The sequence below is a fragment of the Pogona vitticeps genome, chromosome 1 (assembly GCF_051106095.1).
Source record: "Pogona vitticeps strain Pit_001003342236 chromosome 1, PviZW2.1, whole genome shotgun sequence".
NCBI classification, from domain to species: domain Eukaryota; kingdom Metazoa; phylum Chordata; class Lepidosauria; order Squamata; family Agamidae; genus Pogona; species Pogona vitticeps.
Window position 1 is genome coordinate 126,488,911 of NC_135783.1, and position 24,094 is coordinate 126,513,004.

A 24,094-nucleotide genomic window follows, 5' to 3' on the forward strand; every position below is an offset into this window, starting at 1 on the left:
GATGGCCCTTTCCCTGACAGAAATAACATTTTCTGCTATATTTTGAGTCTTTCTCATCTTGTTTTGGTTTTCCCTCCAAAATCTGAGGTCTTGGTTTCATGTCTGAGGGCTTCCCTTCACCATGGGCCCCTCCCCCTTGCTGGTTTTTCCCTGGTCCCTGAGAGTACTTGCTGTAGGTTTCTTTAGGTTTCCCCATCGATTTCCCCTCACCCAAGGGCTTTCTTATTTGGGAAATAAAATCTGCGATCTCGGCTGCTTCTGCCACAGATTTCGGTTTCCTTTCCCTCACCTGGAATTTCAGTTCCCCATGCAGGACTGAATAGAACTGTTCCAGCGCTATCAAGTCTTTGAGCTGCTGAAAGGTCTCTGTCCCCTCCTGAGATAGCCATTTCTCTAGCAGCCTCACCAATTGGGCCCCCATTTGGGTAAAAGTCTGCTCTGGTTTCTTGGTGATTGACCTGAATCTTTGCCTCAGCTGTTCCGCATTTATCCCATGTCTTGCAAACACCAGTTTTTTAAACTCTGCAAAATCTTTCATCAGTTCCTGTGGCATCTCTGAATAAACTTCAGCAAGGCTGCCACTGATTAAAGATCGCATGATGGTCATCTTCTCAGTTTCCCTCACTGAGAAGTCCACAAACGCTCTTTCCACTAAGGAAAAGAACACCTCAGGACAATCTCCCTTGTGGTACACAGGGAATTTCTTCAGGTCAGCTTTAGACAATTGGCCTCCCTCAGAATCCCTATTGTTATTATTGTTCTGATTCATCAGTTCCAGTTTTCTTAATTCAAACGCCATTTTCTCTCTCTGCAATTCCAATTCAAATTGTCTTTGCCTCTCCCTTTCCTCCCTTCTTTCTCTCTCTAATCTTTCTTCTCTTTCCCTTTCCTCCATTTCAAATTGCCTCATCCTCAGTTCATGCTGTTGGGCTAGGAGCAATTTTCTGAGTTCTGGGTTCTGCTCTCCTGTGCTGTCACCCTGCACTGAGCCAAATTCATCCTCAGAACCTTGGTCAACCTGGGGGTCTTTCACTTCACCCATTTCTGCCATTTGGCTTCGAGTCAAGGGCATAATCCCCCCCCCCCAGAACAGGCTGCTTTCAAAAGTCAAGCCTCAAAATAAAGCGACCACTTTTTTTTTTCTTTTGCCTCAGAACCAGCCTTCTCTATAGATTGCTGCTGTTCTTCAGCACTAACTTGCAACAGTTGCGAGCTAGAGTCTACCCCCCTCGGCTAGGCCTCTCAGCAGGCAGGCTAAATCACTTCTACTTTACAATTTTGCCTCAGCTTTTTCCCGCCAAAACAGAATGCCTCAGAGCTCCCTAATCTAGCCCCCAATCTGAGGTTACACGTTCTTCTACTAGTGCACCTCCCCGTGAGGCACACCTAGAAGATTACCTACGCGCTCTCAGATTGTCCCTGACTAGACCCCCCTTGCTCTGGGCACACTTGCCAAGGCTTTGCTGGACCACTGGACAACTGGACCAGTCGTATCCCACACGCTGGACACCAATCAATGTGACAAACCCAGACCTACTGGGATATGCCACACGTTAACTAAGCTGCCACCAACCATTCCCTATAAGAAGTCACACAGACCAGGGATGGATTTTTAACACATAAAAGAACAAGGTTTATTAAATAACACACAGGGAAAAATAAAATGATTAGGTGAATAAGATACAGTAACGTGGCTTAGTCTCATTCATACATGCACACAGTTTGGTTCACACAGAACACTTAACTTGAAGCACAGACCCTGAACCTATCAGTTCTGGCTAACCATACAGACACCTGAACCTATCAGGTTGGTACTGACTGACACACAGTAGTACCCTGTCTGACACACAGACTCCCACACCAGCTTCTTCTTCCCAGCTGCTGCTTCGTCTCTTCTCTCTTCACACAAGCTCCACATATATATACAGTACAGCCCCTCCTCCTGATGTCCCGCCTTCCACTCCCCATAGGATGGAACTTTCCCTCCAAACCCATGACAGACAGGTAACATCAGTGCTGTATGTAACATGGCCCTCTCTAGCCACTGGGCCACATTACACTGCTTCTCTTGGGGCAGGTGAACCCAGGAGAGTCAGCTGAGATGAAGACTATAGCCAGCCTGATGCCAGTGTCTTTTAACACTCCAACCTTCTCAGACTTGGTAGTGCTTCGGGGAGTCCAAAAATCCAGGTGGCTAGGCATTTTTGACCAATATGCCCACCATGCCACCACACCTACAAAACACTAACACTCTTATTAGCTGGTTACTGCAAGACCTGGTTTTAATACCACAAATCTTTTGAGCCGAAACCTGAGACAGTTGAAGAGATTTTTATATACTTAAGACTTTTTATATATTTAAAGGTGTTAAAAAGACAAAAATCAAAATGCTTCAAAAGTTTTCAAAAGCAATTGGAGCAAAAATACAGTTGTGACAAAGCTAAGATAATCATGAAAACACACCAGAAAATAACAAAGGTAATTCAGTCTACCTAATGCTCATACATAAGCATAGCATCATTCCGAAGCATACATAGAATGCATCCTCCCAAGCATAGCACAGCAAGACAGCAGCTGAGCTTAGCTTCTCCTGAGAGGTAAGCTAAAACAAATAAAGTAACTTCTGAAATACTTTTTATACATTAAGGTTCCAGATTGTCTACCAATCTGGCTGTGAGTTCCCTCAGTGGTTCAGAAACACCAGAAAAAGTTCTGCTCCTTCTTCATACATCTGAAATCCTCTTCTACTTAGTGTGGTACCAGGGAGAAAGCCAACTTGGCCTTGAAGGTCTTTCTCAGAAGAGATAGACTGCAGGTGTTACTCCCTCTTTGTTGCTGGGCAGATACTGGCCCCCACTTTCTCAGCCAGCTTTTCACAGAGAAGCGTGAACTTTCAAAATGATTTCCATGTTTCCCAATTTCTCAGTTTCTTCACAGTAGCCATCTGCATCTTTGAAACATTTGCATGGCTTCTCTGAAGCTCAGCAGTTGCCTGGCAAATGTGCAGATGCTGAAGATAAATGTGCCTCTTCTTACAGCAAGTTGTGGGAGGGCATTAAATGGATAATTCTTTGAAAAATTCAATGCCATTGAAATTTTTTTCCATCCTAGGACACAGACCCAAACGCATGAGTTCCTTTCCTCTCAGTGGAAGAAGTGGACTTGTCCATGAAAGTTCATAGTAACATATAGCAGTTATTCTTTAAGGTGTCACAACTTTTTGGTCTTTATTCTTTTATTTTTGTTTTGTTTTTGCCTCACATGCTAGCACGAACTAACACAGCTACCTCTGCCAAAACTTCCTCACTCCATAGTCATTGCCACTTGGCACCAGAGAGGCATGAGAGCTAAACGAGGACAGGGAAGAGTGTGCCACACCTAAACTATCTTCGTGGTGATGACCAATTCTGTTAGAGGGTTTCCCCTCCTGTACTAAAGAAACTGTTGCTTTTTTATAAGTCATCTGCCATGTTCCTGCTAAAGAAGTACTCCTTTGATGAGGACCCAAAAGCCCTCAAAAGCAGATTCTTTAGGACCTAAGAAAATGGGTGTTCAGGAGGAGCTGGGTCCCTTGAGAGGAAGGCTAAGGACTCTGCCTCTTTATACAAAAGGGATTCTGCAACAGAATTAGAATCTGGGGTGCTTTAAAAGGCAGGACAGAATGGTCTTGCCGAGAAATAATTAAACCCTGCAGCAGAGACTTCCTCAAGAGTAAGCAACTCTAGCGGTAGTACCTCTGTTCTTCTGTCAGCCTTCAACTAGTTTCAGATCTGAATGGCTGGGAGTTGCCAGCGTCTGCATATAGGAGCAGTGCATAGAGACATTATTAGGAACATCATGTCTTTTTTGGCCATCTCAACTCTGTTTCTATTAAACCTTTGGCTCTCTTGATTGTTCAGACTTCACTTGTTCACACATCCCATTTCTCTGTATCCTATACAGTGGACCCTCTACTTACGGAATTAATCCGTATTGGAACGGTGGCTGCAAGTCGAAAAGTCTGTAGGTCGAATCTCCATTGACCTACAATGCATTGAAAACCAATTAATCCCATAACTGGCAGTTTTTATTCTATTTTTGTTCCATTTTGGTTTTTTTCTGGTCTGTAAGTCGATTCTCTGGCTGCAAGTCGAATCTAAATTTTGCAGCCAGAGAAGTCTGTAACTCGAAAAGTCTGGAAGTCGAGCCATCTGTAAGTCGAGGGTCCACTGTATTTCTGCAATAAACAACCCATTAGGCTTTTATGTGTTGTGAACTTGGCTCGGCTTATAGGATTCAGTTCCTTTGCTGCTTTCTTATCTACTGTACTTTTTTTCCTACCTCAGTTTGTGGCTAGACCTTGGCATGGCTACCAGATTAATTTTGTATCCATTCCTTGTGGGGAATTCCAGCCTAGTGTGGGCTGTGTCACACTGTGCATGAAACACACGTCTGGAATCAGAACAATGTTGTTGTTTTTTAATTAAAGAATGAGGAGATAACTGGAGTATAAGAGAAAAAGTAAGTGAAGCGGCAAGCCTTCCTTTCTCTGACAAAATGTAAAGGGTCTTAAGAAACTCTGAAAGTAATATTTCAGAAGTCACGTTTCACTGTCAACAAAACTAACTTTCCCAAACTCAGGATCATGGTCAGTATTCAAAGAACAGGCAATGGAGAATTGCTATACGGTGACCATATTTTGGAGTGCAGCTTCCAGAAACCTTGGTCAGCACAGCTGAATGCTTCTGGGAACTGTTGGCCAGTACTGATCCAGTAAGGAATTCTGTTCCCACACTGGCCAATGGGCAGTGAGAGGGATGGGGGAGTCCCCTGTGATCAGCTTTCTCTCATCCTGGGCTACACAAGGGCACTACTATTCCTATTCTGTCCCCTGGGATCCCCTGCTCCACCAGTAACAAGGGCTGCCTAGGTAAGACAGGGTCCCCTTATAAGAGGAATGGATGAGGCTGATACATCACTTTGGACTGCTAAAGATGAATTAATATCAATAGAGAGCTAATGCAATTCATTCACAGCATTGTGATTTAGCATTTTGGTCGTACAGTCTTCAGCCTTAGTGTACTTTTCTCACATTTCCCAACTTCTTTTTGAGGAGAAGATGACATTACAGAACAGCTGACTAAAGTAAGTGCTAGTTTGCAAGACTGTTTAAGAGTAACAGTGGTGATTTAACTTTTAATTCAGCTTTTGGAATTTGAAATACCTTTCTGCTCACTTGTCCTCTGTAAAGAGATTATCATCTAAGTATATTGTTAAAGGTCACCTTTTTTCTGAGAGCCAAATGCATTCATTTTATTGCATTATCATTCAATAATATTCTTTTTCTATGGCAAGGTGGAATTCTAAAGATATGCAGGTCTGTGATTATAGATTTAGGCCTCTGGGCAGCCCACTTACATTAAACCTTTTAAACATGGTTGTGTTGATAAGTGGTGATACTTTTCCCCACTAACAGGCAGATTTGACAGGCAGTTGCCTCTGGTTTTGACATGCAGTATATCACCACCTATGGAATAAAATTCCTCCTCCTTGTGCACAGCATTTCTCATAGTGAACAGCTTAATAATATCACTTAATAACATTCAAATTCGAGTTGCCTTCTACTCTGTTGATGGCTTTTCTGAGGGTGTGTGTGATGTTTGTGTCAAACCACCCGCACCAATAAACAATTTCATCACAATCAATATCTGTTCCTGTAAGTTCCCAAAAAGATCAGATCGCAGTCACAGATCATGCATCGAGAAATGACTGCTTATTTTCTGATGTGGTTGCTTTGGTTCCAGTTCGAAAAGCACACAAAATGGACCCATATGTACAGCATCACATTTGACTTTATGTTTAAAAAGAGCAATTCTGATGTGCTGCATTAGAAATGGCTTCTGAACCTTCTTCCCTCATCATCTCACCACAACAGATTCAGATATTGAATGCACATATCTTGCATTCAAGTGCTGCTTCCACTCATGTATAAATAGAGTTGCTGTATTCCAGTTTTCTAACTGGGTGGCCAGCTGAAGATTCATATATGGTGCACATCTAATATGGTTAGACTTATTTTCATACAATTGATTTTGTAAATTAAGCACATTGATTATCCCCCTCCCTATGTTTTAGCCTTGACATTGTTGAGTAACTCAGATGCAGGACAGCCTGTGTGTAGTTGAGTAGCTAGAAAGCTGGATTTGTAACAAGTAGTGCTTGGAACATTAGATTTAAAAAAATGTTGCAAGAATGTAACATGAAAAAGGGTGGGCTATTGTTTTACATATGTTGCTATGTAAACAATACAGATAAACTCATAATATTTTAGCAGGTCATTGTACAATAGTCTGACTGTAAATATAAACCTAGACAAACCTAGTCTCAGATATCTTGCTATTTCATCCAATGCTGTTAGTGAGATCATGGTGACTAGCTTCTATTGCATCCAATTTCATTCAAAAGCACTGTCCACAATTGCAAATAAACGTCACGTCCTCTTCTCCCTCCTCCTGCTGTCATCCCAAATCTTCCTTTCTGCATGGTAGTATGTAGCTAAGATTTCTGGAAGTCCAGTCAAATTTATAATAACAGAGGGTGGAAATCTCTCTCTCTCTCTCTCTATCTCTCGGACTACAGTTCCCATAATTCACCAGTCAGCATTCATTCCTAGGGGTTCATTTCTTTTTATGCGGGAAGTTCTAATCAGATTTGAGCAGTATGCAAACAAGCTAGAACAGAGGTCTCAAACTCAATTTACCTGGGGGCCGCTGGAGGCAGAGTCTGGGTGAGGCTGGGCTGCATCAGATTTTCTGTCAAGTGGAGCAAGAGCCTGAGGAAACCACCCAGGAGTTTCCATAGCCCAACTGGAGCTCCGAGGAGGAGTAGGGGTGTGCAAGCCCTTGTTGCCAGCCACAACCCCCTCCGGCTCCTTCTTCACTACCACCAGCAGCAGCAGGAGGACAAAGAAGCGGAGAAGAGAGGGAGTGGCAGTGACTGCCTAGCGGGGGGGGAAGGAGGGCATGACTTACATTTTTTTAAAAACCCTCAGAGAATTTGCCTTGCCAAAGGAGAAAAGCCCCCACCAGTACCTGTGAAATTAAACAGAACGGGGGGGCTCACAGGGGCATGCGAGCACGCACGCATGCACACACGGAGGTCCAGCAACCTTCCTCTGAGGGCCCCCCTCAAAAAAAGGTGCACTCAGTAGCAGCAGCTACCCCCATCACGACAGAGGAGCAAACTTTGTGAGGCGAGCCCAGGCAGCTCCAGAGCTGAGGCGGCTGAAGCAGGATGAAGAGGAGGAGGAGGAGGCAGCAATGCCAGGTGCTGAGGCGGCCGCTGGCCAGGCTAGTGCTGGGGGTGCCGAGAGGAAGAGAGCCAGAGAGCCGCTTCCCCAGAAGACGGGCCGGGAGTGAGCTCTGCTCTCAGGCATCGCTCAGCGGTGGCTCAGGCACTCGGGGAAAAGGGCCGGCAGCACGCCTCACTTGCCAGCTCTCCCCCAAGACAGCGTCTCTTGCACCCTCCATCCAGAACTGCACCCTGCCAATTGAAAAACAGGCGGGCTGGCTGGCAAGCTGCAGTTCTGGATGGAGGGTGCAAGAGGCACTGTCTTGGGAGAGAACCGGTGAGTGAGGTGAGGCTTTTTTTGACTCTTGACAGCTGAAGACGCGTGGGTGCTTGGGGGGGGGCAGGCAAGGCGGGAGCCACAAACTATCATCCGGTGGGCCGCAAATGGCCCACAGGACGCATGTTTGAGACCCCTGAGCTAGAACTAAATGTTCCCACAACTATAACGTTTACTCGTTTACCTCAGCTTACACATCTAGAAGAGCATGCCAAGATTAGCACTCTTTTGCTAGTCACACTGAAAGGTTTATTTCTGGTATAACAATTGGCTGAAGCCATGATAGCATGTTTTTCTTCTATAAGACCTAGAGATTAACTCTTTTTTTTAAAAAAAATGACAACTGGGAATCTCAACAAGTTGACACTCTAAAAAGAGGCTGGTTGGTTCTGCCTAGAACATGGCTAAAACCCAGTCGACAAGATGATATGGCAAACGTATGTACTGAAGTGTCAGAAGTGGTACAGGTGTGTCTGACTGGCAAGCAGGAAGAGAATTCTAGCTATCCTTCTGCACATAACGAGAGGCTCATGGAGAGTACAATATGATTCATATTCCCTCTCAAAACACACAGGAACTTTCATTGCCCTCTATGCCATCATATACTATAATCATAATGCATTCTAAATTACATTTCCTCATTCTTTTTCATGTTCCTGTAGCTTCACTACTTGAAACAGTATTTGAAACAGATAAATTCAAAGTCATAGGAAAAAACACCATGATAGGGACTGAGGGAACGAATAAAATCCTGACCGAAGCTATTTTGATACTTTCCCTGACTATTCTAAAATATTTAATACCGACAATCGGTTAGAGAATCTTCTCAGTTACTGGTGATGAAACAAAATGATGAATTGTTTGTGCACCTCAGCACAGGATCCAATTAACTTACAAGGTTTTTTCCCCCCACTTGTATTTTGCCTTTTTTGCAGGCTTCGACTTAGTGAAGTGCGAAGATCCTGGAACACCAAATTATGGCTATAAGATCCGTGATGAAGGACATTACACAGATACTGTAATTTTATACAGCTGCAACCCAGGCTACATGATGCATGGCAGTAGTATTATTACCTGCCTAAGTGGAGACAGAAGAGTTTGGGATAAACCCTTGCCTACGTGTATAGGTATAACCTGAAAATAATGCAAGTTTGGGATTATTAATGTAATACCTTTCTTTGTGGGTTGTTGATTATTACTTTATTGGATACATGTTTTGAAATAACATGTCATTTATTTTCAGTTTTTTTTAAAAAAAACATTTAAAGTATGGATATATAAATTATCCAAGAACAATTTTGGTAGTCTTACTGGAACTCCTTTCTTCATGTTTCTGTGTTGTTGCCTGTGAGTATTGATTTTAACATTTATGTCAAATTTTGCTTTAGGTGAGCATAATACATCCTAGGGGTTATGGGTTCCAGCCCATAAGATTTTTCTCAGACCCTTCGGCTTTGCATCTGAAAATTCTTTATGTATTTTGCCTGTACAGAAATCACCAGTTTCAACATTAGTTCCTAGACAAGAAATTGGGTTGGGGAGTAGATGCTTTGGGGGAAACCAAGGATGGAGTCCAGAAACCACTCAGAATTTGTCATCCATGAATAAATGGAGACGTGAAAATGAAAATAGTCATTCGGTTTCAGGCCTTCCACATCTATTTATTTCCTATATGGATCATAGGACAAAATTCCCCAGACAAACACAGTTCTGAAATGCCCAGACTGTTGAAGAATCCGTCTGGACCTCAAAACTGGCCTGTCTGAAATTAGTAATTAAGAAAAACATCGTTTACCCTTGTTTTTGGATTAAATTCCAGAACCACATAGGATCTTTCTTTCTTTCTGTCCTTTTATGACTTGAACAGTTTTCCTTCAGGAAGTCTAGTGCCCTTGCCCCTACTCTGGGTGGTTTCCAGCAATAAAATAAAGATACAGGAAACAGCCAAATCCCACCCAAGCTTGTATTAACTCTACTATTATTTCAGAAATGATTAATTTATGATCCCAAAATGTAGGACAGACGGTACAGAACAGGATAGATCAACTTTGTTGTTGTTTAGTCGTTTAGTCGTGTCCGACTCTTCATGACCCCATGGACCAGAGAACGCCAGGCCCTCCTATCTTCTACTGCCTCCCGGAGTTGTGTCAAATTCATGTTGGTTGCTTCACAGACACTGTCCAGCCATCTCATCCTCGGTCGTCCCCTTCTCCTCTTGCCTTCACACTTTCCCAACATCAAAGTCTTTTCCAGGGAGTCTTCTCTTCTCATGAGATGGCCAAAGTATTGGAGCCTCAGCTTCAGGATCTGTCCCTCCAGTGAACACTCAGGGTTGATTTCCTTTAGAATGGATAGGTTTGTTCTCCTTGCAGTCCAGGGGACTTTCAAGAGTCTCCTCCAGCACCACAATTCAAAAGCATCAATTCTTCGGTGGTCAGCTTTCTTTATGGTCCAGCTCTCACTTCCGTACATCACTACAGGGAAAACCATAGCTTTGACTATTCGGATTTTTGTTGGCAAGGTGATGTCTCTGCTTTTTAAGATGCTGTCTAGGTTTGTCATCGCTTTCCTCCCAAGAAGCAGGCGTCTTTTAATTTCGGGGCTGCTATCACCATCTGCAGTGAATCATGGAGCCCAAGAAAGTGAAATCTGTCACTGCCTCCATATCTTCCCTTTCTGTTTGCCAGGAGGTAATGGGACCAGTGGCCATGATCTTAGTTTTTTTGATGTTGAGCTTCAGACCATTTTTTGCACTCTCCTCTTTCACCCTCATTACAAGGTTCCTTAATTCTTCCTCACTTTCTGCCATCAGAGTGGTATCATCTGCATATCGGAGGTTGTTGATATTTCTTCCGGCAATCTTAATTCCGGCTCGGGATTCCTCCAGTTCAGCCTTTCGCATGAAGTATTCTGCATATAAGTTAAATAAGCAGGGGGACAATATACAACCTTGTCGTACTCCTTTCCCAATTTTGAACCAATCATTTGTTCCATATCCAGTTCTAACTGTTGCTTCCTGTCCCACATATAGGTTTCTCAGGAGGTAGATAAGGTAGATAAGGTAACCAGACAGTCCCATTTCTTTAAGGACTTCCCCTAGTTTGCTGTGGTCCACACAGTCAAAGGCTTTTGCATAGTCAATGAAGCAGAAGTAGATGTTTTTCTGGAACTCTCTGGTTTTCTCCATAATCCAGCGCATATTAGCAATTTGGTCCCTAGTTCCTCTGCCCCTTCGAAATCCAGCTTGTACTTCTGGGAGTTCTCAGTCCACATACTGCTGAAGCCTGCCTTGGAGGATTTTGAGCATAACCTTGCTAGTGTGGGAAATAAGTGCAATTGTACAGTAGTTGGAGCATTCTTTGGCACTGCCTTTCTTTGGGATTGAGATGTAGACTGATCTTTTCCAGTCCTCTGGCCACTGTTGAGTTTTCCAAACTTGCTGGCATATTGAATGTAGCACTTTAACAGCGTCATCTTTTAAGATTTTAAATCACTCTCCAGGATGTCTGGCTTTAGGTCATCAACCACACTATCTGAGTCATGGTAAAGATCAACTTTACCATGCTCAATAAATTTTGGTACGTGAACAATGAACATGTGCCAAAATTCGGTCCAGGAAGCTGTTGCTCTTATGCACTCTTGCTTAGTTGTAGTAATAAGATAATACTGTGTTACTTTTGTTTTCCTGCTCCTTTGTAGATTGGATTCCCCCCCAAAGCAAACAGACTGATTGAAAGCTCTTTTAATTCCCTCTTTGAATTGGCAGTCTAATAGATGTTTACGTCATTGAAAACAAAAGGAGCATCCATAGGATTTTTCTTTATCTCTTCCATTACATTTGAATTACCATTTAACATTCCAGATGTCTGCATGTAACTTTCAGATAAAATCAAGCTTCTGTAAAGTTATTCTAAGTTCATAGCGACTGTCATGGCACTCATCAGTGACATCAGTTATAAACAATCAGATTCTATTAAAACAGCAAATTATACAGAATACTGTCACACCCTAATTTGCTGAGCAATTAAAACTCCTGGAGTGCATGTGTTTACTGAGGGTTTCGCTGTCTTTTTAAAGCAGTAAGAGTCTGGCTGAGCAGCCTATGGGCTGTATGCCAGCCCCAACAGGTACCCCAGAGCCTATCCATAAAAGTGTAAAACGAAAACAGATTGTTTCTACTCTATCTCTATTAATTTTTGCATCTGGGGCCTTAGGGGATTTCCATGGCCCTCTCCCCTCCAATTTTTTTTAAATGGTCTGAAGCTGCTTTGTTATTCATAGAAAGAGAGATGATATAGCAATATAGATACTCACACATTAAAAGAATGAAAAAAAATATTTCCAAAACCTGTATGGCCTACAGTGGAAGCTAGAGAAAACATTTGGGCCTGTGTACTCTGAGGTTGCCCATATCTGTAACAGGAGCTTACAGTAATTGATTGGTATGTTGATTATTTACACACATACAGGGATTCATAGCATTAATCTTGACACGCCTCCTTCCCCCATTTACTTTCTAAGAGGCCTGTGATGCTTCTAGAATGCCCAGTGAGGTATTGCACTTCCAGTACCACCTTGTTTGTGGACCACACTAAAGGTTATAGGTAGCTTGTCATCAGAGGTAACTGATGATCAGGGGTAATTTTTATTTATTTATTTATTTATTGAATTTATATCCCGCCTATCTAGTCAGTTATGACCACTCTAGGTGATGTAAACTAACTCAAGCTGATTCCTTTAAATTTTTTAGATCTTTGGGGAAGGTGGGGGGAGAGAAGAAAAGACAACCCTTCTTCCCTCATAGTCCTGTTGCATCCGTGAGGATCTCACCATGCAGCTAATGTCCAAAACTGTAGAGATACTGTCAAGCTAAAATTGCCCAGCAGGTTCAACCCATTCTACTACTCTAAGCCATCTCTTTTCAGAACCGTGGTACCCGTGATTCTGAAAAGGTTTAGTCAACAGGGTCATTCACCTTCTGTTATTACAGTATTACATACAACTTTTTCATAAGTGAATGTGCCTGGCATGTCTCTCTAAACATTGTATCTTTTTTTTTCATTTTCAGCTGAATGTGGTGGACGAATTCATGCTGCTACTTCAGGGCGCATTTTGTCTCCAGGTTACCCTGCTCCTTATGACAATAATCTACATTGCAATTGGATTATAGAAGCAGAACCAGGGAGAACAATTAGGTAGGTGTTTTACCTCAGCTATTAGATACAGTCCCAAAGTCATAGCATTGTGTGTTCAACTAACAACTGTGTGTTACTATTTAACTGTCGCATAGTGATCCCATACCTGCTGCCTTCCTAAGTGATTAAGTTGCAAGATGGCAAAATAATTTTGCCATAATAATACCCCATAATTTTCCCCACTAAAAATCAAGTGTATTAGTGTTAGTGTATAATATATTAAAGAAAGCAGTGGAACCAAATGGACAGATATTTTGGTGTGCATACTTACTGCTTAGTAAGCTTCCCTGAAATCACTGAGACTTATTTCTGAGTAAACATCCTTAGGATTATGCTGCAAATTAATGTGTCAGGAGAGAAACCGTCCAGGGGAAAAGCAACTATTATTGCTGTTAAATATCAGTACTGGGGCTTTCATTTTGCTCTTAGTTGTATGAGAAAAGGAGATCATGTTTTATCTCCTTGCATAAAGTCTTAAACCACTATCTATCTATCTATCTATCTATCTATCTATCTATCTATCTATCTATCTATCTATCTATCTATCTATCTATCTATCTATCTATCTATCTATCTATCTATCTATCTATCTATCTATCTATCTATCTATCTATCTACTTATTTATTTATTTATTTATTTATTTATTTATAGCCTAGCCTACCCTATGTCATAGGATCTCAACATGGGTTACAAAACTGTGTGAAACAATTTTAAAACATAGGTTATGTATATAATTTAAAATGAAGCCCCAAATTTGAGCACTCAAACATCAAAAATGCACTTGCTCATAGGAGATCTGCCTTTAGCCACACTGACAAAAGTAAATGCTAGTCCCACTGCTATTAAAAATCATAGAAACATGTTAGAAAGAGGGTAGTTTTTCATAATGTAGATTGTGAACCATTAGAAATCTTGTTTTCACTGCAAGGCAACTTCCCATTGTTTTGGTGGAAGAAAGATGAATGAATTAGATACCATTCTAGTTGGAGTGGTGAAATGTTAAAACATATCTGTATAGATGCAAACTCTAAATCTAAACTAGTGCAGAAAAATCATGATTCATTATACTCTTCAATAATGTATTCCATCCTCTAATTTTAAGTATTTAATATTTTTACATAAATAGGTTAAACTTTAACTGAAAGAGAAACATGCTTGAAAAATATTTCCCTTATACATATTCAGAGAAATTCATAACATTTTCCACACTATTTCATATTCTTCCAAGAAAGAGGAAGATAAATGTATTCCCCCAACACCAGACCAAAAGACACTCACTCAATCACAAGTGAATTCAGTGCTCCATTTGCATTTTAATAGGAACTGCAAATGTGAAATTAATATAGAATGAAATAAGAAATTACAAACAGCTATCTGTAGCTAGAAAACAGATTTAATATTTACTTATTAACAGGCATCAGAGTCAGTATTTATTATAGCAAGTGGGAAAACAGCTCCCATCGTTGACCGCTTTAGATTAAAAGTAGAAAGTGTTTCACATCACACATAATTTTAATGTCTTTAAAATGTGGATTGTGATGTATTCAGCGTGAAAGTTGTGACAACACTTATTTAGCTTTCTCTTGCAGTCAGCATCTGTCTCCAAATTTGATATAAAGTTAGAGCTATGAACATGATACTTATTGTCAGCCTTCAGGTATGTTCAGGTCTCCATATTCTGACTTCCAGTGTAACAGATTAGCATTACATGACCTAATGTGAATCCCAAAGTCCGGTTCACATCTGACTATGAATATCTAATCTTAAGAAACACCTTTCAATATGAGAGATTGTACTGACAAGGCCATAGGAGCAGAACTGATAAATATTTCTTTTGGGCTCACTCTCTCCTTCAGATTAATGCAGCAGTCTCTGACACTATACATTTCTTCTGAAATGAGATGTGAAAGAACGATTAATTTTCAGTAAATTAATCTAATGGATGCTGCCAGCCTTTTCAGTGGAGAAGGATGGGATTCAAGCTGTTTTCAGCCAGTTTAGCCCACCACTGTGTTCTTTGGATTACGTTTAATGTTCCTGGACACCCCATCAACTGTATCTTATGTGCCCATACCTGGGAACAAGCCCCATGGAATCCAATGAGACATATATTTGAGCAGACGTGTGTTCAATTATGCTATTAATATGATACTGGTAACACTCCTGGACAACTATTGTGAAGCGGTGGGCAGATTGGATAGGTGCTTTTCCAGCAGCAAGGGGTGTGTTCATTCTTGGGGGTCGCAATTGTTCCTGAGGCTCCAGTTATGCCAGCAGAAGACTTCACAAATGTTCTGTCATCAATAAGGTTCCTGCTAGTGGTAGATTCCTCAAAATGAAGTATTAAGGGCGTGGGGAAATGGGTGGACACAGGCAGCCTTGGGTCAGCTGGGATCTTTGGTACACCACAGATGACCCAAGACCGTCTCTCAAAATATCAGCCTATAGCTGGTGTAACTATTTTATTGAGGATAGCCACATAAAAGGGGAAACAGGGTTCCTGTGTTTTCAGAGGTTGTGTAGAATGGAATTTTAGTTAGTAGAACTTGCGTGATAAACAAACCTGCTGGCATTACACTTCCACACAACCATTAAAGATTGGACACTATAAAGCTGACGTTTAAACCTGATTATTAAGTCTTACCTGCTGAAGCTACTTGGACATTGCCTAAACACTGGGTCCAGTCAATGCAAGCAGGCATGATCTATGCCAGTCCTGTAATACCTTGGTTTGCACACACATCCTTCTTCATTCTGTCACATCCCCACTGCATGTAATAAAATTTAAATGTAAAACAGGCTCCATATATTGTGGGGCAACTGAAGTGCATAATTCACCAAAGTGGCTGTGCCAAGATGACCATGACCAGGAAAGGCAAAAAACAGACCAACCCCTTGACTGTCATTTGACTGTCCTGAAGAAATTCTTCCTGGCCTTTAAAGATGTTTCAGCCAGGCATCTGTGTTTAATGTCCTTGAGCATTTGCCTGGTACATTCCTGGCAGAAAAGGAATGGGAAAGCGGATTGTTCTGCCAGCAGAGCCAGAGGGAGACAGTGTTTCCTTCTTCAGATGGTGGGAGGGAAGGGAGGGAAATCTCATAAAATAGAAAGATTTCACGCAATTTGGAGAGCTGATGTCACACAACATGCTGTGAGATGTGCCTAGCCTTCCAAGGTGATGCTGGGCCACCACCTTCCCTCTGGCTGTCTAGTAAGCTGTTTAGAGATGAGCAAACATTTTCACTTCACAAAAAGAGGTAGGTGGGGAGTCTTGTGGCACCCTTACAATGAGATATATTTTTAACATGGTCTTTCAGTGGATTAAAGTCCACTTCCTCAAGTATGCATCTGAGAAACACATCTGAGAAACATGCCACAGGACTAGAAAACACTTTAGGAAAAAAAAATATTATATTTCTGTTGATCCAGGCTAATTGGCTGGGGAGAGGGGTCCACGTAGAATTGTACTGTCAGTCTCCATTTCAGAGGCACCAGATGTCCGCATGGAAAACAAAAAGCAAAGTTAGCTTCTAGCAAGAATAGAATATTGACAGCAGCTCTTTTTTCATTGTTGTTGGGTTTGGTCATAATTTATTACATTGTTTTAATTTTATCAAGTCACAATACAGTAAATAAGTGCACTTACGCTCATTTACTTTATTATGATTTTTATTCTATGCATTCTTCTTTCTGTCTGGTTAACTATCTTGAACTGTTAGTTTTTAATCTGGACCTTTTCTTTAACACCCAAGTAGGAAGGGTAGCCAAGAGTGGCATATATCATGTGTTATTCTTTCATTTGCAGTCTGCATTTTATTGTTTTTGACACTGAGGTGGCTCATGACATCCTAAAAGTGTGGGACGGTCCTGTTGAGAGCAGTATTCTACTTAAAGAATGGAGTGGCTCTGCCCTTCCGGAGGACATTTATAGCACATTCAACTCGCTGACCTTACAATTTGACAGTGATTTCTTCATCAGCAAATCCGGCTTTTCTATACAGTACTCAAGTAGGTGAATTTTGTATTGTCCTTATGTACCATCAACATTTGACTTTTAATTATTATTTTTTCCTGAAAGCTTCTTTGGTATGTCCTTCTGGAATCTGGATCCTGATTGGAATGCATAATCTACTGAATGCATGTATTGTATTAGCTAACCTTAAACATTGTTTCTAAAAGAATGGAAGTAATAATCTCATTTATATACTTGTGTATCTTGGATAATGTTAGTTGACATTTGTACTTAAGAAAAAGTGAAGGCTTTTTAAAGTCCAACTGCAAAATCAACTAGAGTAGACTAATTGCATCAGCTCTGGATGGTAAGTCAACATGTGTATAAATCCCATTGATTTAGTGGGTCTGCTCTAGTTAGGATTAGCAATGGGATCCAAGGCTTAGTTTCAAAAAGAGCTGATATTGTTTTCCCCTTGCTTTTCTAAATTATTATTACTATTAAAAAATGGGAGATACAAATGAAGCTAATAAATCAGACAAAAAGCCATTCTGCTTTAATTCCATTTTGCGATTGTTTGGATTTAAGAATACTGTATATTGGTATGTGTTTTTCCTAATGGCAATATATAGATCTACATGGATGGGGGAGGAGGGAGGGAGAGAGGCCTTACTAACAAAGGCTTCTCCTCACTATTGGTTGTAGACAAGTGCATCCACCCAACTGCAAAAGCATCTCTACCTAGGTTTCCTGAGACAGACATGGGTGGAGTATTCCAGCATCAGTTGCTGCTTATCTAGAAAGCTTTGGAGACTGAAGATTTCAGTTTATGTTTGATGCTACAGCTACAGCCTCCAGTGTTTAATATCAGCTGTAAGACATGTTATTCCCAGGCTGTCCTTCCTGTGTGAGAAAGAGAGGTGGAAAGAGTGATGGTTTCTGCCACTGCTCGGCTTAGGGGCTCTGAACCCTCTACTGACTGAAATCCTTGCCATTTATCATACTTCCTGGAGGGCATGACATGCTCTCTATGGCAAAGTGGCATTTTTCATATAGAATTCATGTAAATATAAAGATTCAACTGAATAGTCTTAGAAATTGTTTTACTTATGCTCCTTGCCAAACATTAGCAGTTTAATGTTATCAGTTTAATGTTAGAACTCGCAAATGTACGTAGATTAATATGTGTCAGAATAGCCCCTAGTTTGATATGCACAAATGCCTTCAACATTGCACAGCATCCAGAGTTGGAGACATTGTACCACCTGATATGAGTACAGCTATAGTTGCTGTCACCTCATGCTGCTTTATATCCTCATTGCCCAATAAGGGAGGCATGTGAATATTCCATGTCTCTTTGATGGACTGTCCCAGAGGTATCCCTGCAACTTTGATCCTAACCACCCCTGCCCTACTTCAAATCAACTGTACATCTGTGTGCTGATTGGTGAGACCACTTAGGGACGGAAGATGGTGTTGCCGGTTTTGAACATGGAGAGTTAAAAATAACTGCATATTTTACATATATGTAATACATAGGAAGTGCCAGTGCTATATACTGGACAGACTGCCATGCTAGGATTTGGGAGACCCGGGTTCAAACCCCTGCTTGGACATGGAAACCACTGGGGGTGGCAATGGTAAAACCAGCCCTTAAACATCTCATATACCTTGGGAACACTGTTAGAATCACCATAGGTCAAGTAAGACTTCACACCACTTATCATGTAAACAAACATATCTAAAGACAGACAGACCAAAAGCTTATTCTGGACCCATAAGGGGCACATAAGTGTAAAAGCACTTTCCCATCACGCCTCCAAGCCACTGCTATTCAGAAGCCTCCAGGAGCTAATACAAACTTAGGATGCATGATTATTAGCCTTTAATAATCTTTTCCTCCACGAAAGTGCCAGCAAAATATGTGTAGAAATGTTAAACATGCCCCATGATTAAGGAAAGCCATGTGCAACTACTCAGGATTTCCATTCCCTGAACTGATTCCTTTGTGAATGCTTTCATCTCAGGCTTGTAAACTACAATAAGAAAAGCTACAAATGGCATATTTTTCCTAGTTTTTATCCACCCAAGAAAGAAAGGTGCCAGCCAGGTGGGCAAGGAGTCAGTCTGTTGGCCCTGATGAACATGTTTTTGGCAATTCAGTCATTTCTGCAGCAACCCTGGGATAAAACCTTTTAAAAAAAAATTGTTGGGCTGCTTAAGTAATTCATCTGCTTCAGTATCACAGGAATCTCTCCGCAACAGTGAGATCTGTATGAGTTGAACAGAGCATATTGGCCCTACATTCAAGAGAAAAATCCTTGCTCATTGACAGCTTCAGCCAGTACAGGAAAAATGCAGACAGGTTTATTAAAGTGTCCAATCAGAGCTTTGTGTTATTTTGATTCATTGAATTAATAGCACTCTGACTGGCCTCTGTAAGAGCTGCTTAACACATGCTCTTCAAATTGAAAACTACATCCGTTATGAGACATGATACTCATGCATTACCACCGGGCCATAATGAATGAGGTAGGAAGATGCTGGCTTTGCTTATATTGTTCCTGCACCTATATATTAATTTTGAAGTGCCATGGAATAGTGTATCCAAAGCAGCTACAAACAGTTTGTGTGCAGTTGTTTAATTTTGCAAACTTTTATGTGAATAATTTTTGTGATGTGGATTTTATTTCTTTGTTTTGTGTTGGAAAAAGTTGGCATTTGGTCATATTTGAAGCATGAGGAAAACATCAGATGAGGTTTATTTCTTTCTAAGGTTGACATTTTTTCAGACACACATTTATGCTCTTTATGGTATTTGTATTTATAGTACATACATACATATAATTATTTTGTGCCTTCCATTAGGTATATCAGCAGAGATGACAAACTGGAGGAATGCAAATGTCTTATGCTCACATAATGTCTGGAGCCTATCCGGGGTCCATTGTCTTGCCAGCTCAGCACAGCATGTAAAACACCACAAGGACACAAACTGACTAGTGTGATTATGTTAATTGTAATCAGCCTAACACTTTTCATTAAAACTTAATTACCATTTAATCAAGCATAAAAGGATACAAAATGGAGTTCAGCGCACATCCCTGACCTTTACTCTGCAGTGTTAACGATATTTAAAATAGTTATTAGAAACTTGGGGTAGCTGACAAACGTCAGCTGTCAAGCCACTGAAATATTGGGAGGTGCAAGTAGGTAGAGAATGGAATGCCTATTAACTGAATAGCACATTTCTTTTCGTCACAGAAGACCTCTGCTCTTGGAGTCTCTAAGCTCATATTAGTTGATTCGTAACAGGGGCACTAGCAGGCAAGTGTTTCTGATCTTCTCATCTTGCTGCCTAGATGCCCCCTCTCCAATTTCTTGACAGTCAGGAAGAGAAAAATAATACGGCTAAACTGTTCGTTCTTCTACAGTTATACCATATAACTTGGGCACTTTGTATTCATTTCCCTGGTGGTCCAATCGCACCCAATCCCGTCCCCCGGAACTAGCTTGACCACTTCATGGGCTCCCTGTGATACTCAACTCCATCGTCTTCTTTGTCACACCAATCCCAGAAGGAGCCCAGCTGGCCCTTCCCCACCTCCCTGCACAGCCAAACACTTCAGAGCAGAGGTGGGAGCATAAGTCTTTCCACTCAGCCGATTAGTGGTCAATTGTGCAGGGCAGGGGAAGGGCCAGCTGGGCTGCTTCTGGGATCAGAATGGCAATGATGATGATGGAGTTGAGTGCCCCGTGGAGCCCTGTAAGTGGTCTGGCCAGTTCTGGGGAGAGGGATTGGGTGGAAAATGAATACGAAGTGCCCACATCTAATCACCTTTATAACAAGGTGTTTAATGTTCTTTCAGCAATTAGCCTTTCTCACACAGATGTAGTCTCAGCATACAGGGGATCCTTCATATGTTTATTTTCTCTTATCTCTCTTTGTGTACAGTCTTAGTCATTCTCACCAAATAGTCTTACAGATGCCTCTGATTTCGACACAGGCCTCTTCCTTCCTTCTTTAGCTAGTTTGGCCTCTGTAAAGCCTATGGGATATAATAGTCGTTTTGAATAATTACTGTGGAGTGAACATGTATGTGTGTATGTATTTCAACCTTATCCAAATAGTCAGAGCTGTAGCAGAGAACCAGATACGTGTTTCTGGAGATGCTTCCTTTTCAAATGGATCTTTACAATGGTACATACTGTACCTGAGTTTGTTAATTTGAGAGAGAGAGAGAGAGAGAGAATATTTGCTGGTATCATAGCAAATTACCATGCCAGTGGTGTACCTTAGGCTGGCTTTTCCATGCCAGAAGTAATAGCCGCACAGGGCTCAGAAGAGAAATTCAGCACCTGTTCAGCATTCTGTAATGGGCCAGGTATCTTTCCGTAATGGCAAAATTACCACCAGTGATTAAGAGGCTACGTTTAAAACCAGTAGAAGCACTGAACAGCCTGTACAGGAGTGAGGCTTTAGTTGATAGCCTTTGCACCAGCTAACCAACTGGTCACAAAATGGCATATTTGAAAGCATTCATTAGAGGGATGTGAAAACTGAGCCGAAAAAGAATAAAGAGAGCACATTCTCAAGTTCATTGGACTGGACTAGCACCTTGGGAGCCACAGCTACTGCTATTGCACAGCAGGATGCGGCCTCTCACTCCTCTAGGATGATCATGAGCATTACTGCTTGCACATGGAGCACATTTGTCAGTTTCAAGAGCCACAGGACACGGTCTGGCAAAAAGACTGTTTCAGCAGCAGCACCTGCCTCTGCCTCTGCCCTGTTGGTTTCCCACCACCAGGATACAGGGAGGTGCCTCTGGACTGTGGTGGCCTAAGCTATGTCCCCCTGCCAAAAGGGTTTGTAGAGTGATTTCTTTCTCTCAAGGGGGTTTATTTCAATGGAAACAAAGTGCAAGGTTAGTATTCCCCCTTCACTCATGTTTGTTTTGCAGCTATTCCGTTTGTGGCCGGTGCAAGTGGGCCTCGGTGCAAATTGTGACTGGCCCCATTCCCTAGCATGTCTGTCTGTCTGTTTTTGAAAGCAACACTGTTCTGACAGTTTCAGGTTGAGCAGATTCCTACTGGCAGGAAGTTGGTTTAACCCTTTCCAAGATAGCCAGGTGTTCAGAAGCCCCGTCTCTAAGCTGGTTTCTTTCTACAGGAGTAAAGGACACATAGACCCAATTTGTGTGTGTGTGTGTGTGTGTGTGTGTGTGTGTGTGTGTGTGTGTGTGTGTGTGTGTGTGTGTGTGTGTGTGTGAGTGAGTGAGTGAGTGAGTGAGTGAGTGAGAGAGAGAGAGAGAGAGAGAGAGAGAGAGAGAGAGAGAGAGAGAGAAATCATGGAGCCACAGTAATTTTAAGCTTGTATGTAAGACTGCAGGTATTTGAATACCAGTGCAGCTATAATGTCAGTTCACATGCTCATAGATAGAACCATACTACTATCCTATGCAGAAGGCCATGCCTCATGAATTTCAGGAGGCCAAATCCAAAGTCCTTGCTAGAGTAGATCCATTTAAATTAATGTCACTCCTAACCATTTCAGTCAGTCTATTCCAGGAAGGATTAATACTCAAATTCTTAAACCAGGAGTTGTCCTTCTTTTGGACAATTTGTGGAATTGGTGTAATAGTGTGATTTGTGCGTGAATTGTGCAGTGTTGTGTAATTTATGCACAGCTGTGCAAAAAGGTCCATTACAAAAGCTGCACACAATCAAGTGGTTAAAACAAAACTCAGAAGCACCATCTTCACTAATGTGAGAACTCTGTCAAGGGCATCAGGAAATTTCTGAAGAGAAGAAAGAGGAGAGTGCTGAAGAGAAGAGTTGCAGCTCCTCAGCCCTTCATAGGACAACAACACAAGTAAAGATTTACATCCCTACTTCTGACATGCATAGGATGTACTGAGTAAAGTCCTTCAAAATACCAAGGTTAAAATACAGTGTTTTCAGCGTGCTTGCTTACAATGTTATAGATTAATAACTTACTGTATCTCTTCTCGTGAATTACTATGCAAAGCATCTAGTGTACTGCCAAGCTGCCAAGCTCAACAAATATTACATGCATCATAATAGCTGCCATCCAGGACTGTTCTGCCTAGCCCAGTATATATACTTGTCAAGCCCTGAATGCTGCAAACATATGCCTCTATGGCCCCATTGGCTATGCCACTGCAATAGTGCAAGGCACATGGCACATATTTAGAGTTCTGAAAGAGAGTACCAGTGGCATCTAAAGCCTTTTTTGATATGCAAAAATGAGCACGATTTCCACAAGAAGTTGCACAAGTGGGCAGCTGCTGGCAAAAGAGTAATTGTACTGGCAGAGATTTTTACTCCTGTGATGTTGTGTTCATTTTGATCACTGAGTTCAGGAACATCCTCCCAAGGTAAGCAGAAGTAGGATGGCAACCTGAATTTCCCAGGATTGTATTAAGTATTAAAGTGTGTAACAGTTAAGATACAAACTACCATAATATGTGATTGTCACAATATGTGCTGTGACAGCGTGCCACAGACTTAGCATGGAGGACAGTTCCAGCCAGGAAGGATACTGACTTGGTTCCTGCATAAGTATCAACACCAGCATAACATAATAGACTATTGCTGGAATTTCAATCACTAGATGAATTATGTCTGAAAGAAACAGGCAGAGCATGGATCATGGTTCAGGCATCTGGCTGAGGAGCCAGAGTTTGGGATTTCAATTCCCTACTGAGACTCCTCAATGGACTGGACTTGATGATCCATTGAGGCCCTTCCAGATCTGTTGTTCTAAAATGTAGATGATGTCAATGATGATGATTTTATCCTTTAGAGTGTTAACAATTAAAAATGGAGAAGCAGCATTTGGACTTCCTCATGTATTCTTTTGAGCTGTTCTCCCAGAAGCATTTAAGGTCTGAAGGATGGGTAATACTATGTGAGACCGTGTTCTGAACTACTCTGGCATTGTTTCCCTGATTCCCCAGTATGTTCAGAACCTTAGAAGAGGCATGAGAAAATGAGTGCCTGCTTAATATTACTGCAGTGTTCCTTGAAAATTAATTTTATACACCTCTGTGTATATATGGGAGAACTGAAGCAGTGGAAAAAGACAATCTTGTGTTTTCAATATGATGACGTCTACGATGATAGAGTTTCTGTAGCTGTAACTAGTTGGGATCCTGTCTTGTCCCAGTAATGATATCAAACAAAAGACATTAAGAAAAAATGTATTGCAGTCATAATTATAATCACAAACACACATACGCAATGTCAGTAACAATTCTACTGTCACTTGCCAATCACTGTAATGCTTCTGACAACATGCCGCAATGACCCACAT

The 24,094-nt window shown here is 41.5% G+C and overlaps 1 protein-coding gene across 2 annotated transcripts in view; it reads left to right on the forward strand.

The window, feature by feature from the left end:
• The window catches only part of CSMD1 (CUB and Sushi multiple domains 1), a 1,337,717-nt gene that overhangs the window by 1,097,543 nt on the left and 216,080 nt on the right, over positions 1 to 24,094 (forward strand). For both annotated transcript variants that reach the window (XM_078386602.1, XM_020797818.3), the window contains 3 exons: positions 8,542 to 8,733; positions 12,675 to 12,801; positions 16,609 to 16,811. In XM_078386602.1, coding sequence (XP_078242728.1) covers positions 8,542 to 8,733; positions 12,675 to 12,801; positions 16,609 to 16,811 — 522 coding nt within the window. The remainder of the gene's footprint in view (positions 1 to 8,541; positions 8,734 to 12,674; positions 12,802 to 16,608; positions 16,812 to 24,094) is intronic.